A 15173-nucleotide genomic window follows, 5' to 3' on the forward strand; every position below is an offset into this window, starting at 1 on the left:
GCTATGTGATAAGACAAGTTATATAACCTTACTGAGGCTTATCATCCTCAAAGATACTTCATAGAGTTAGTGAATGATTAATTTAAATATAAAGCAGAAAACAACATGAACTTTGGGACAGCTCATTAAACCTCTCTGAGCCCCAATTTTCTCTACTATAGAATGGGAGTAATACATGTCTCATTGGGTTTTCATGAGGACCAATTAAGTAATAGTTAATAGTAGCTACCACTATGAAGTGCTTATTGCCTAGTTCTAAAAACTTTATGATTTATAAACCTTAAAAACACATTTGTAATGCTAATAGCTTTAGGCCCCGGATGGGCAGAGCATCGTCCCCTGGTGGGCATGCTACTAACTTTAGGTAAATGAGGAAATGAATTTCTACCAGGTTGCTTAATGTTAATTAATTGTTTTTTGTATTCCTTAGGCTGACATTTTGGATGTCAATCAGATATTTAAAGATTTGGCTATGATGATCCATGACCAGGGTGATCTGATTGGTATGTATTATTAATACCTTTAACATAAAGGTGAGTTGATAGTATTTCACAAATGCAAAGATGTAGTAAAATGTGTTTTAGGTATTTAGGATGCCATATAAAAATTATTAAATTCAATTTCTTAGCAATTTTTTTATGTCCTCAAATACAGAAGTTAGAGTGAGGCCTCATTGAATATTCAGCTCTATTCATTTGCCATAGCCTCTTGGTAAGTCTGGCTGTTTAGGGAAATAGCTGTCAGCTTCCCAGCTTTATTTCTAGAACCTTACACAATGAAGGGATTAGTAACTTCTTTTTTAAGCTTTTTATTTGGAAATAATTTCAAGTGTGTAAGAAGTTACAAAAATAAAAATACTACAAGGAACTCCTTTATAACCTTTACCCAGACTTACCTCTTGTTACTATCTACCCCATTTGCTTTTTATTTGTTCTCATGCTTTTTTCTCTATATAATGTGTTAAACAAAAAATTTTAACATCCATGGATGAAAGTCTTTTTAAAAGAGAAAGGTTTATTAGGCCATTGCTAGTAAAAAAAAGACCAGTCTTGAGGCATGGAACCTAATTCACCAGCAGCATGCTAAATGGGAAAGATAGCATGTTCATCATCCCAGAGTTCTGCAAGTGTTTATATTTTATACATCAGCTGGTGGGGAGAAAGACGTAAGCCCTTCTGAAAGGCTTACGTTAGCTATAGACAGAGGGGACGGGAGAAGGTGATGCAGGGCCGGTTCTGGGATAGGTGCCGCAGAGTCCCCAAAGAAGAGGTGTCCATTTCTGTGGATTAGCTGTGGGTGTTAGATTGGAAAGTTCTGGAGTTCTGTGGCACCTGGCTAGTCTCTCTCACTTAGTTAATTGTAGGAGTAGCCATCTGGAAATTAATCTTAAATTCCAACAGGTATACACGAATGTGAGCTCTCTTGTCAGAGCTGGTCCATGACTATTAACACATGAACTGTTCTGTCTCTTTCTCTCACTTTGTGGCTGCTGTAATTTTAATTTAGAACATCTCAGAAATTTTTGTAGATGAGTTGCATACTTCGTAACACTTTCCCCTAAAAACTTCAATGTTTATTTCCAAAGAATAGGGTTTTTCTCTTACGGAGTTAGTAACTTTCTTTAAAAAAATTGTTTTTAATTTATTGTGTTGGCATGGCAGAATTAGTAACTTTTGATTTCATGGCTAGATAGTTGGAATGATGGTGATAGAACCAGGACTCATAACACCAGAACTTTGTTCAAGTTGTGGTCTTGAAACATCTGAGTTTGGTAAAGCATCCTTTGCCCTTCTTTTTTGCAGATAGCATAGAAGCCAATGTGGAAAGCTCAGAGGTGCATGTGGAAAGAGCCACAGACCAGTTACAGCGAGCTGCTTACTATCAGGTAAAAGCAGGTACCAGAGAAAGTCACTGTGTGCTACAGACTTTCTGGGCCATCAGAATACACCAGCAGTTTTCAACCTTTTTTCTCTCATTACACACGTAAACTAATTACTAAAATTCTATGGCATACCAAAAATATAAATATATCTTTTGCCAGTTGGACCAAAAAATAGATTTAATTTTGATTTAGTCACATCAGACAGCTCTTGTTGTGTTGGCTGTCGTCATTTATTTTATTTGACAGTCTAAGGTAAAAGAAGTCAGTGCTCCGACTATGTTCTCAGGTATTGCATGTTTTTTGTTGTTGTTGTTTTTTTGTATTTTTCTGAAGTTGGAAATGGGGAGGCAGTCAGACAGACTCCCGCATGCGCCTGACCGGGATCGACCCGGCACGCCCACCAGGGGGCGATGCTCTGCCCATCTGGGGCATCGCTCTGTTGCAACCAGAGCCATGCTAGCACCTGAGGCAGAAGCCACAGAGCCATCCTCAGCACCCGGGCCATCTTTGCTCCAGTGGAGCCTCGGCTGCGGGAGGGGAAGAGAGAGTCAGAGAGGAAGGAGAGGGGGAGGGGTGGAGAAGCAGATGGGCGCTTCTCCTGTGTGCCCTGGCCGGGAATCAAACCCAGTACTCCCGCACGCCAGGCCAACGCTCTACCACTGAGCCAACCGGCCAGGGCCAGGTATTGCATGTTTTGAAATTCTTGCAGCAATCTGGTTGAATATCACTGGAGTACACTGACACATTGAGATCAGTTGCAGCCTTTTGCTTAGGCTTAAGTTAGAGGCTGGTAGTTTTCTATTATTATTAAGTAAGAGGCAGGGAGGCAGAGGGACAGACTCTTGCATGCACCTCGACCGGGATCCACCTGGCACTACCCCTACTGGGGTGATGCTCTGCCCATCTGGGGCCACTGCTCTGTTGCTTGGCATGGAGCCATCCTTAGTGCCCAGGGCCAACTTTGCTCAAACATTCAAGCCATGGCTGCAAGAAGTAGGAGAGAGAGAGAGAGAGAGAGAGAGAGAGAGAGAGAGAGAGAGAAAAGGAGAGAAGAAGGGTGAGGGGTGGAGAAGCAGATGGGTGCTTCTCCTGTGTGCCCTGGCTGGGAATCGAACCCGGACATCCACACACTGGGCCAATGCTCTACCGCTGAACAAAGTGGCCAGGGCCTGAGGCAAGCAGTTCTAACTGCAGTCCCAATTTCATTTTTAGTGTTTTCCTTTGCAGAGAGATCTGTAAAAAGGTATCAAACTTTGAATAAACTTATATAAAATCCTCTTAGCTATAGAGCTAACCGTGTAAACTAGCATGATACCTAAATCTGGTTTAAGGCTAATTTTATATTCTAAACAGTTGAAATTTATTTCAATTAGGATAACAATTGATATAAAAGGACTTTGTGGATACGTTCTGTTGACTTTGCCATCGAGAATGGACATAGAGTCAACTCCGACTGCTGTTTATCTATGAATACCGTATTTTTTGCTCCATAAGACACACCTAGGGTTTTAAGGAGGAAAATAAGAAAAAAAAATATTCTGAACCCAATGGTTTGTTAAATATTTAATAAAATATTATATTTTTCGCTCCATAAGGTGCACGGGCATTTCCCCCTCCACTTTTTTTGGGAAAAACATGTGTCTTATGTAGGTAAAATACAGTAAATAGAGGTCTGCCATTTTGGGGCTATTTACCTATGAATTTTTTATTTATTTTTTATTTTTTATTTTTTTCTGAAGCTGGAAACGGGGAGAGACAGTCAGACAGACTCCCGCATGCGCCCGACCGGGATCCACCCGGCACGCCCACCAGGGGCGACGCTCTGCCCACCAGGGGGCGATGCTCTGCCCCTCCGGGGCGTCGCTCTGCCGCGACCAGAGCCACTCTAGCGCCTGGGGCAGAGGCCAAGGAGCCATCCCCAGCGCCCGGGCCATCTTTGCTCCAATGGAGCCTTGGCTGCGGTAGGGGAAGAGAGAGACAGAGAGGAAGGAGGGGGGGTGGAGAAGCAAATGGGCGCTTACTCCTGTGTGCCCTGGCCGGGAATCGAACCCGGGTCCCCCGCACGCCAGGCCGACGCTCTACCGCTGAGCCAACTGGCCAGGGCCTTACCTATGAATTAATAGATGTTAGTTCTTTCTTTAAAGTGACGTTCTTGGCCCTGGCCAATTGGCTCAGTGGTAGAGCGACGGCCTGGCATGCAGGAGTCCCAGGTTCGATTCCCAGCCAGGGCACACAGGAGAAGCACCCATCTGCTTCTCCACCCCTCCCCCTCTCCTTCCTCTCTGTCTCTTTCTTCCCCTCCTACAGCCAAGGCTCCACTGGAGCAAAGTTTGCCCAGGTGCTGAGGATGGCTCTATGGCCTCTGCTTCAGGTGCTAGAATGGCTCTGGTTGCAACAGAGCGACACCCCAGATGGGCAGAGCATCGCCCCCTGGTGGGCATGCTGGGTGGATCCCGGTTGGGCTCATGCGGGAGTCTGTCTGACTGCCTCCCCGTTTACAACTTCAGAAAAATACAAAAATAAAATAAAAATAAAAATAAAGTGACGTTCTTTTACACATTAGTTGAAACTGGTTTTATGAATTATCCGGGTCTTTATCAGTACAAATATTGTGAATGAGGTCCTTCTTATTTTGCACTTTGGTGTTGTATGGCTTTTTAGAAATAAGTAGCATTTCAGTCATTTTCCATGTTCCTAGGATAGCTGTATTTTAACTGGGAATGTTCTTAAAGAAATTTGTGTTTAATAATAGTGTTTCCGTCTACTTATTTATTTTTAAGATTAAAAAAATTTTTTTTAATATATGTGTTTTATTTTTAAGACTTTATTCATTTTAGATAGAGGGGAGAGAGAGAAAGGGAGAAGGGAGGGGGGGAGGAGCAGGAAGAATCAACTCCCATATGTGCCTTGACCAGGCAAGCCTGGGGTTTTGAACTGATAATCTCAGTGTTCCAGATTGATGCCTTATCCACTGTGCCACCACAGGTCAGACTAGTGTTTACTTTTAAAAACTGAGGGATGACTTTAGTATCCAACAGCAAAGGAACAATTAAGTAAATTACATATACTCAATGTTATATGGGAATTAAAAGAGATGTTTATGAAGAGTTTATAATAACAAAAAATTTAAGCTAAAATGTTAAGTGAGAAAATCATCAAATATCATACAATATGATCCCAATTATATCAAATAAAATTTTGCATAAATTAAAGATCAGGAGGAAATCTAATCAAAAGGTCAGCAGTTTTATCTGTGGGTAAATATTTTCTTTTCTTTCTGCTTGTCTATATTTTTTTTAAGCGAGAGATTGAGAGAGAGAGAGAGGGATGGACAGGGAGGAAGAAAGATGAGAAGCATCAATTCTTTGTTGCAATTCCTTAGTTGTTCATTGATTGTTTTCTCATATATGCCTTGACCAGGGGACTTCAGCGGAGCGAGTGACCCCTTGCTCAAGCCAGCAACCTTGGGGTCATAGTTATGGTTCCGCTTTCAAGCCAGAGACCCTGCGCTCAAGCTGGTTAGCCTGTGCTCAAACCAGATGAGCCCTCTCTCAAGCTGGTGACTTCAGGGCTTCGACCTGGATCCTCAGCATCCCAGGCCAATGCTTTATTCTCTGTGCCACCACCTGGTCAGGCTGCTTATCTGTATTTTTTACAATGAACATAAAATTCTTTTAATTTGAACTTTATTTATTTATTTATTGATTGATTGATTGAACTTTATTTTTGTAATAAAACTTTATAATAAGTATACAACCATTTTTAATAGACATTTGCACAAATAACTTATTTTATTGCAGATAATGCCTAGCTGTATTGGTGTAAACAGTTTCTTTGCTAAACTGTATTTGGGAGCCTGAAATTAAAACTTGCACTACTGTCTAGCTCTGGTAACTTAGATTTTGGGCAGGTCTCTGCATATTCACTCATGGATAGAGTTAATTTTGAATTACCAGGAGGCAGATTAATGAAGCACTCTTGGAATAAAAAATTTTGCTTGTTTCATGAGTATTTTCTGTATATATTTCTGTTCTCAGAAAAAGTCTCGCAAGAAGATCTGTATCCTGGTGCTTGTCCTGTCGGTGATTGCTGTTATCTTTGGATTTATTATGTGGCTAGTTTATGGAAAGTGATTGCCTCAGAACCTTCTCCCATGGAACTGTTTTCAAGGGCAAGTGCTTGCTGGAGTCCGCCAGAACAAACTGATCACAAGAAGAGAGCATACATCAGAGTGTCCTGTAATAATTTAGTTAGAAACTAACTACTAACCAGTTCTTGGAATTAGTGACTTATGGAGACAGTATTTATCAATTTATGTATACATTTTATTGATTTTTCAAATTAGAAATTAACTTATGTGGATTTTGCTTTCTCTTCTGATTACTCTTCTTCCCAAGTGTTTACTGAAAATTCCATTCTAGCTATCCTTGTTTTAACAGGTAACAACACTACAGTCTTGTAAATTGTCTTATGTGTAGACAAAATTTACCTTTTTATGAGCAACTGAGAGAGAATTACTTTTCTGACACCCAGTATATTAAGATCTGTCAGAAACTGTATAATAAGCCAGCAATTTTTATTATTTAACACTTTAATTTTAATTTGTAAGATGTCTATTCTTTATCTTCTTTGAAAGATTTTGGCAATGTATTTAAGTAGAAAGTAAAATATTGCACTTGTGATCCAGATTAAATGAGAAATGTTGCTTTCAGCTGGCCAGTTGTTGAGGCAGATGTTAATCTGGGTTTAAAGTTTATTATCTGCTAGAGTCAGCCACAGCAGTTCATCTATATACACTCTTAAACCATCATGTTCACTTTTTGAAGAGATTGATTTACCATTACTATACTCCAAGGGGTTCCTCTCCCACCTGCCTGAATAGAAAGGGATAACTAGACAAAGCATGCTTTTGAAAAGCAAATAGGAATTGTTTGGAATGATTTAATCCTTTTGTTGTTGTTGTTCAGTTGTGGTTCTGCATTCCTGGTGAATGATGAATGTGACTGTCAAACTCTGCCCTGCTCTATAAGGGTTGCTGGGCATCTGATGGCAGGAAGATTTTAAAAGCTAGACTGAAGCTGGTTTATAATTTTGTCCTATGAACCTGGCAATAAAACAAAGAAGTTCATTTTTGTAAATAATACTGGCTTGGAATAGTGATGTTAGACTTATCTTAATTTATGGACAAGAAATTAATCTCTCCATGCATAGTTTTAGACAAAAAAAACGTTTCAATAAAAGATTGTTGTCTTGTAATATAAATATTGTTCACTTCCCTTTTTCACAGGTATAGAACAGTTAAAGGGAATGTAATTTCTTTAGGCTCTCACATAAATGTGAATTGGGCCAACAATTTGAGTTCAACCGTTAGTGAATTAGAGGATTCCCTACCCTGGATATATTTATATTAATTTCTTTCTCTCCCTTTTATGTTACTTAACCTTATTTTACTAAACTAATGTGAAAAGTAGGGAAACAAGGACCCAAATGCATAAGTTTCTTTGCACTTTTGCACCATTCTACCCACTTAATACAAATAAACATTTAAAAAACTTTTGTAGTAAATTTTTATATGAGTTAACATCCTCATGTAGTAGATAGATACTAGGTAATGTGCTGTCCTTCAGAAAAACTGAGACCAGCAAGAAGACTGGAGATCAGGGGAGGATTGGTTTGGTGGTGCGATAAGGTGCCGCTGAAGTCCCTTGAAAAACAGGATGGAGCTATTGGGGTGTCATGGTACACAACCAGGGGCTAATTTTTTTTTAATTAAAAAAAAATTTATTGATTTTAATGAGAAAGAAAGGAAGTGAGAGAAAGACAAACAGAAACATCCATCTGTTCTTGTACATGCCCTGACTGGGGATCGAACCAGCAACCTCTGAGTTTCAGGATGATGCTCCAACCAACCGAGCTATACGGCCAGGGCCAGGAGCTAATTTCTTGATTCTACAATCACTGCTCCTTCAGCTCCAAGTTATAGCTGGACTTGAAAACATTTGTAACATTCCACACAAGAAAATGTCTTGATTGTGAGAAACTTATTATGGGTAAAATGAAACCACCATAGTTTTGTTCTAGAACTATGTAATCCCGTAGTGGTGCTAATAGTGGCCATAGGTAGCAAATATGACCTTGGCCTAGAATTTGAATAGCCTGGAATTTGTGGTAGTTGCCAAGAGGTTTTGCTAGATGGTCCTAAAAACCTATTCATAGAATCCTTATCTGTATTTTATTTATCACTGGAAGGCAACTTGGTCCAGAACAATGGTTCTTAACCCTGGCTTCACATCAGAAACTAGAAATTCAGAAACCTGGATGTCCTTGCCACAAGAGTCTAATTTAGTGAGCTTGAAATAGAGCCTAGGCATAGGAGCTTTTCAAAGCTCCAGGTAATTCTCATGTATAATCATGGTTGAGAACCATTGGTTTGAAGGTAAAAAACTAGCCGGGGGTACAGAAGGCCCGAACAATCTTAGCTTTGTAATTAACTTACTGTAGGTATTTGGATAAGTCATCTAACGTATAGGTGCGAAATTTGCTCAACAGCTTTTTTCTAGCTGTGAAATCTTATAAGAACCACATGGGTTTGGGCTGAATATACAGATTCTGTTTGCCTCTGTATTCCTTCCTTTTCTTCCTTTCTCCTTCCTTTATGGAATGTTCTAGAAGTACTGGCAGATCTAACATTCTCTCTTCAAATGAATTAAAACTGTAGTACTAAATACAGTAAGAGTGTCAGGCTGCTAGACTGATGCTCCCAGGGTAGGTTTGTCTTGTTTTCTGAGGGGTGGTGATACGCTGCCTTACCATTGGTCAAAACTATCAAAATGAAATTATCATCCAACTAGTGCAAAGTAAAACATCCTGAGCCCCCTCCATTCAGTTTTGTTTTTCTTCAGCACAGAGGCTATCCTCTGTCATGGGAATGAAGTTTCTGCTTTTGATCACTAAATGCAGACCAGAACCCAGTTTAGATTTCAGTCCTATTTCCTTTTTTTTTTTTTTTTACAGAGACAGAAAGTCAGAGAGAGGGATAGACAGAGACAGGAATGGAGAGAGATGAGAAGCATCAATCATCAGTTTTTTGTTGTGGTACTTTAGTTGTTCATTGATTGCTTTCTCATATGTGCCTTGACCATGGGGCTACAGTAGCCCAAGTAACACCTTGCTCAAGCAAGCGACTTTGGGTCCAAGCTGGTGAGCTTTTTGCTCAAGCCAGATGAGCCCGCGCTCAAACTGGCGACCCCGGGGTCTCAAACCTGGGTCCTCCGCATCCCAGTCCGATACTCTATCCACTGTGCCACTGCCTGGTCATGCTATACTATTTCCTAGAGCTATGAATCACTTGCTTTCTTCTGGCTTTTCCAAGCATGTTTATTGTATCCCTAGGTTTAAAAGAATTTTTCAGTATTGCCTTTCAATACTAGAAACACAACTATTTTATTTGTTTGTTTGTTTATTTATTTATTTATTTATTTTTACAGGGACAGAGAGAGAGTCAGAGAGAGGGATAGATAGGGACAGACAGGAACGGAGAGAGATGAGAAGCATCAATCATCAGTTTTTCGTTGCGACACCTTAGTTGTTCATTGATTGCTTTCTCATATGTGCCTTGACCGCAGGCCTTCAGCATACCGAGTATACCCCTTGCTTGAGCCAGCGACCTTGTGTCCAAGCTGGTGAGCTTTTTGCTCAAGCCAGATGAGCCTAGGGGTCTCAAACCTGGGTCCTCCGCATCCCAGTCCGATACTCTATCCACAGCGCCATCGCCTGGTCAGACACACAACTACTTTAAAATCTCCATTTAACCATGACAGTTTGAAAGGTTTTGATTCCCAAACCCTGATCCTACTTTTAAGCAAACTGAATAGTTCATTTTAAACTTTTTTGAAATATTTTATATATTTATTTATTTTAGAGTATAGAGAGAACGAGAGAGAGAAAGAGAGAGAAAGGGAGGAGGAGCAGAAAGCATCAACTCCCAATGTGCCTTGACCTGGCAAGACCAGGGTTTCAAACTGGTGACCTCAGTGTTCCAGGTTGACGCTTTATCCACTGCACCTCCACAGGTCAGGCCTGAATAATTCACTTTAAATACAGTGTGTCCATAAAGTCATGGTGCACTTTTGACCAGTCACAGGAAAGCAACAAAAGATGATAGAAATGTGAAATCTGCACCAAATAAAAGGAAAACTCCCAATTTCATACCTATTCAGTGCAGTTCGATGTGGGCTCACACACAGATTTTTTAGGACTCCTTAGGTAGCTATTCCGGATAGCCTCTACAGCAGTGGTTCTCAACTTTTCTAATGCCGTGACCCCACAATACAGTTCCTCATGCTGCGGTGACCCCAAACCAAAAAATAATTTTGGTGGCTACTTCATAACTGTAATTTTGCTACAGTTATGATTTGGAATGTAAATACCTGATATGCATTATGTATTTTCCGATGGCTTTAGGTGACCCCACCGGGGTTGCGACCCACAGGTTGAGAACCGCTGCTCTACAGACTCATCACTGACTGATGGCCTACCAGAACGGGATAGAGCATTGGCTTGGCGTATGGATGTCCTGGGTTCAATTCCCAATCGGCACACAAGAGAAGCAACCATCTGCTTCTCTCTCCATTTCTCTCCCCCTTCTCTCTCTCTTCTCCTCCCGCAACCAGTGGCTCGATTGGTTCAAGCATGGCCTCAGGTGCTGAAGATAGCTCAGTTGGTCTGACCTTGTTAGCCTCAGGTGCTCAAGATAGCTCACTACTCCAGCATCTGCCCCAGACAGGGTTGCCAGATGGATTCCGGTTGGGGTGCCATGTGGGAGTCTGCCTCACTATCTCCCCTCCTCTCACCTAAAAAAAATTAAAAAAGGCTTAAGGAAAGGCTTCATGTGAATGGTCATTTGAAGGGTAAAATTTGAGCTTTTGCTAACAGCTATTTTTGCTAAATGTTAAATGTTTTACATTTTATATTTAATATACCTATAAAATCATGTAGGAGAAACATTTTTCTTGTCCCCTTTTTATGGATTATGAAAACGAGGCATAGTAAGTAACCTGCCCATGAACACACAGTTTAGGAGTGATGGAGCCAGGATTTGATCTCAAGCACTCAGATTTTAAAACCACACCTTTAGACACTAGACACTGTCTCCATTCATCCCTTATATAAACTTTCCTACTTACCACCTCTTTCACGAAGCTTGCTCTAAAAATCTGCAGTGGTGGCAGTTTCTACCAAATTTTCCATGAACCTTTTTTGTTTGTTTGTTTTATTTATTTTTTATCATATTTATTTAATTTTTTTAGTGAGAGAGAGGGACAGGCAGGGGAAGACAGACGGGAAGGGAGAGAGATGAAAAGCATCAGTTCTTCATTGCAGCACCTTAGTTGTTCATTGATTGCTTTCTCATATGTGCCTTGACCAGGGGGGCTACAGCCGTGCCAGTAACCCCTTGCTTGAGCCAGCGACCTTGGGCTTCAAGCCAGTGACCATGGGATCATGTTGATGATCCCGTGCTCAAGCCATCAACCCCACGCTCGAGCTGGTGAGCTTGCACTCAAACCGATGAGCCCATACTCAAGCTGGTGACCTTAAGAGTTTTGAACCTGAGTCATCAGCATTCCAGGTCGATGCTCTATCCACTGTGCTACCACTGGTCAGGCAGATTACTTTGTTTTTAAGTTTTCTGACATCAATATGCTCCTAATCTCTTTATTTTTTTTTTAAAAATTTTTCTTTTATTAATTTTTAGAGAGTGAGAGACAGAGAAATAGAGAGAGAAAGAGAGAAGGGGAGGGAGGAGCAGGAAGCATCAATTCCCATATGTGCCTTGACCAGGCAAGCCCAGGGTTTTGAACCGGCGACCTTAGCATTCCAGGTCAACGCTTTATCCATTGTGCCACCACAGGTCAGGCTCCTAATCTCTTTAGATTCTAAGGAAGTCTCAGTGTCTAAGAAATTAATGTCTTTGTTGAGATACCAAAATCCAAAAGCAGCTAGCCCATCTGTCTTTCCATTTCAAAATGTTGGGGGTCTAGACTTTTGCGCTCCAGTTTACTGATATATACTGACATCATGGTGCCCAAAGTGCATTTTGCCTTATAAGGCCTAGGTAAATCCAAGATGCCATTACATCACAAGCCAGCATAAATATCAGCTGTGCTGAAAGCAGGGAACATGACCAAGGAGTAAATAATTACAAGGGTAAGAATATAACTTTAGGTTTCTTGGGTGTATAGTTAGCAATAGAAGGGATTAAATAATGGACCCTGCACAGAAGCTTAGAAATTGAAAGGCAATGTTAACAGGTCACTCAGCTATAAATGGCTTCAATAGCACCTCATGCTTGAAAGGGGCATGGAAACTCAAAGGCCAGGACGATTTCTGTAAATAAAAGAATCTTGTTTTTTCCTGTTACACTCAAAAAAACTTTTGAGACTATTTAATTTTATCTCAAGAATTAGGTCCTTGTACTCAAAAGGAGAGAGTCATAGCCTGTTTTCTTGAAACCAAGTCTAGAATTTGTATTTTCCCCATTAGCCTAGTCTTTATTTGGAATCACAAGATCAGAAAGGAGGATAACAGGTCATTTGATAAGACCTCTGATCAGTTGAAATACTTGCTGGATGATTTTACTGTGCTTTTGAAGGCCAAAGGAGAAGGTGATTCTCCTACCTTCCTAAGAATGGATCATTTAAAAATCCAAGTGACTGGTTGGCTCAGTGGTAGAGTGTCGTCCTGGCGTGCGGAAGTCCCGGGTTTGATTCCTGGCCACGGCACACAGGAGAGGCGCCCATCTGCTTCTCCACCCCTCCTCCTCTCTTTCCTCTCTGTTTCTCTCTTCCCCTCCCGCAGCTGAGATTCCATTGGAGCCCGGGCGCTGGGGATGGCTCCATGGCCTCTGCCCCAGGCGTTAGAGTGGCTCTGGTCTCAACAGAGCGACACCCCCGGATGAGCAGAGCATCGCCCCCTGGTGGGTGTGCCGGGTGGATCCCAGGTGGATCCCGGTCAGGCGCATGCGGGAGTCTGTCTGACTGCCTCCCCGTTTCCAGCTTCAGAAAAATACAAAATAAATAAATAAATAAAAATAAAAATCCAAGTCAATATGTTGCAATTTAATCTTCTTTCCTGGAGATGTCATTAAGTACAAAATCTTTTGAACAGGATGATGTTCAATTTAAAATCTAGAGGACCAGTATCAGGGAATCAAGAAAAGAAATAGCTTGACCAGGTGGTGGCACAGTGGATAGAGCATTGGACTGGGACACAGAGGACCCAGGTTCAAAACCTCAAGGTCACCAGCTTGAGCCCAAGGTCACTGGCTTGAGCAAGGGGTCACTCAGTCTGCTGTAGCCTCCCGGTCAAGGCACATATGAGAAAGCAATCAATGAACAACTAAGGTGCTGTAACAAAGAATTGATGTTTCTCATCTCATTTTTTATCTCTCTCCCTTCCTGTCTGACTGTCCCTATCTGTCTCTCTCTGTTTCTGTCACACACACAAAAAAGAAAAAAGAAATATACAGAAAGTATGCAAATCTAGACTGACCAGGTGGTGGTGCAGTGGATAGAGCATCAGCCCGGGACACAGAGGACCCAGGTTTTAAACCCCAAGGCCACCAGCTTGACTGTGGGCTCATCCAGCTTGAGCGTGGAACTAGATAAGACCCCGTAGTCACTGGCTTGAGCAAGGGGTCATGGGCGGAGCTGGAGCCCCTGGTCAAGGCACATATGAGAAAGTAATCAATTAACAACTAAGGTACCACAACTATGATTGATGCTTCTCATCTCTCTCCTTTCCTATCTGTCTATCCCTGTCTGCCCCTCTCTCTTGCTCTCAGAAAAAAAAAAAAGTGAGATGATTCATGCTTTCTATCAAAGTGAAAAAATGTTGGTCATCAGTTGCATGACAATAAATACGCTCTTAACAACATCATTTTTAGAGACAATGGTGATTAAAGAGCATGACCTTTGGCATCACAAACAGACTTAGGTTTGAATCCCACTCACTCCTCCTTGTTCTAGGTAGGGTGAGGCTGGGCAACTCAATCTCAGTGAGCCTCCCCTCAGGGATCATAATACCTATCTCCTGAGTGTTATGAGGATGAGATGAGATGATCCACATAAAATACATACTTGCCTGGAGAAGTAACCACCCAATAGAGAAAGACATTACAACCAGAGACCTGCTGATGGTCTCTTTCAGCCAGTTGTTAGCCTAGGACAGACCTGAATTCTAATGAATGCTTCCTTTCATGATATAGTCCAGGGGTCCCCAAACTATGGCCCGCGGGCTGCATGCGGCCCCCTGAGGCCATTTATTCAGTCCCCGCTACACTTCCGGAAGGGGCACCTCTTTCATTGGTGGTCAGTGAGAGGAGCATAGTTCCCATTGAAATACTGGTCAGTTTGTTGATTTAAATTTACTTGTTCTTTATTTTAAATATTGTATTTGTTCCCATTTTGTTATTTTTACTTTAAAATAAGATATGGGCAGTGTGCATAGGGATTTGTTCATAGTATTTTTTATAGTCCAGCCCTCCAACCGTCTGAGGGACAGTGAACTGGCCCCCTGTGTAAAAAGTTTGGGGACCCCTGATTTAGTCACTATGATCAAAATTTAAAAATCCATTTTATTTTTTTCTTTTACAAGTTAAAGGAGGGAAATAGACTCTTGCATACACCCAACTGGGATCCACCTGGCAACCCCTGGCTGGGGCTGATGCTCTGCCCATCTGGGGCCATGCTTGCAAAGGAGTTATTTTTAGCACCTGAGGTGGAGGCTCCAGGGAGCCATCCTCAGTGTCTGGGGCCAACACGCTGGAATCAATAGAGACATGGCTGGAGGAGAGGAAGGGGAGGTGGGTGGGTGGTGGAGAAGCATATAGTCATTTCTCCTGTGTGCCCTGACTGGAATAGATCCTGGGACATCCATACGCCAGGCCAATGCTCTACCACTGAGCTAACCGGCCAGGGCTCAAAAAATTTAAATCTAAACAGGCCAGAAATAATAAAAATGGGCCACAACTTGATTAACCATTGAAAATTTGGACGCCTGCCTTCTGATTGGATGCTTCCTGGCTCCAGCTTGACCAGACTTTTTTTTTTTTTTAAGACTTATTTATTTATTTATTTATTTATTTTACAGAGACAGAGAGTCAGAGAGAGGGATAGATAGGGACAAACAGGAACGGAGAGAGATGAGAAGAATCAATTATCAGTTTTTCGTTGCGACACCTTAGTTGTTCATTGATTGTTTGTGCCTTGACCGCGGGCCTTCAGCTGGCCGA

General features: G+C 41.6%; 1 protein-coding gene across 1 annotated transcript in view; it reads left to right on the forward strand.

The window, feature by feature from the left end:
- The window catches only part of STX12 (syntaxin 12), a 51574-nt gene extending 44430 nt beyond the window's left edge, over window positions 1-7144 (forward strand). The window contains exons 7-9 of the mRNA XM_066375544.1: window positions 431-503; window positions 1803-1885; window positions 5920-7144. Of these exons, the coding sequence (XP_066231641.1) occupies window positions 431-503; window positions 1803-1885; window positions 5920-6015 (252 nt within the window). The 3' untranslated portion in view covers window positions 6016-7144. The remainder of the gene's footprint in view (window positions 1-430; window positions 504-1802; window positions 1886-5919) is intronic.
- The last annotated feature ends 8029 nt before the right edge of the window (window positions 7145-15173 follow it).

This window comes from Saccopteryx leptura, chromosome 3 (genome assembly GCF_036850995.1).
Source record: "Saccopteryx leptura isolate mSacLep1 chromosome 3, mSacLep1_pri_phased_curated, whole genome shotgun sequence".
NCBI lineage: Eukaryota > Metazoa > Chordata > Mammalia > Chiroptera > Emballonuridae > Saccopteryx > Saccopteryx leptura.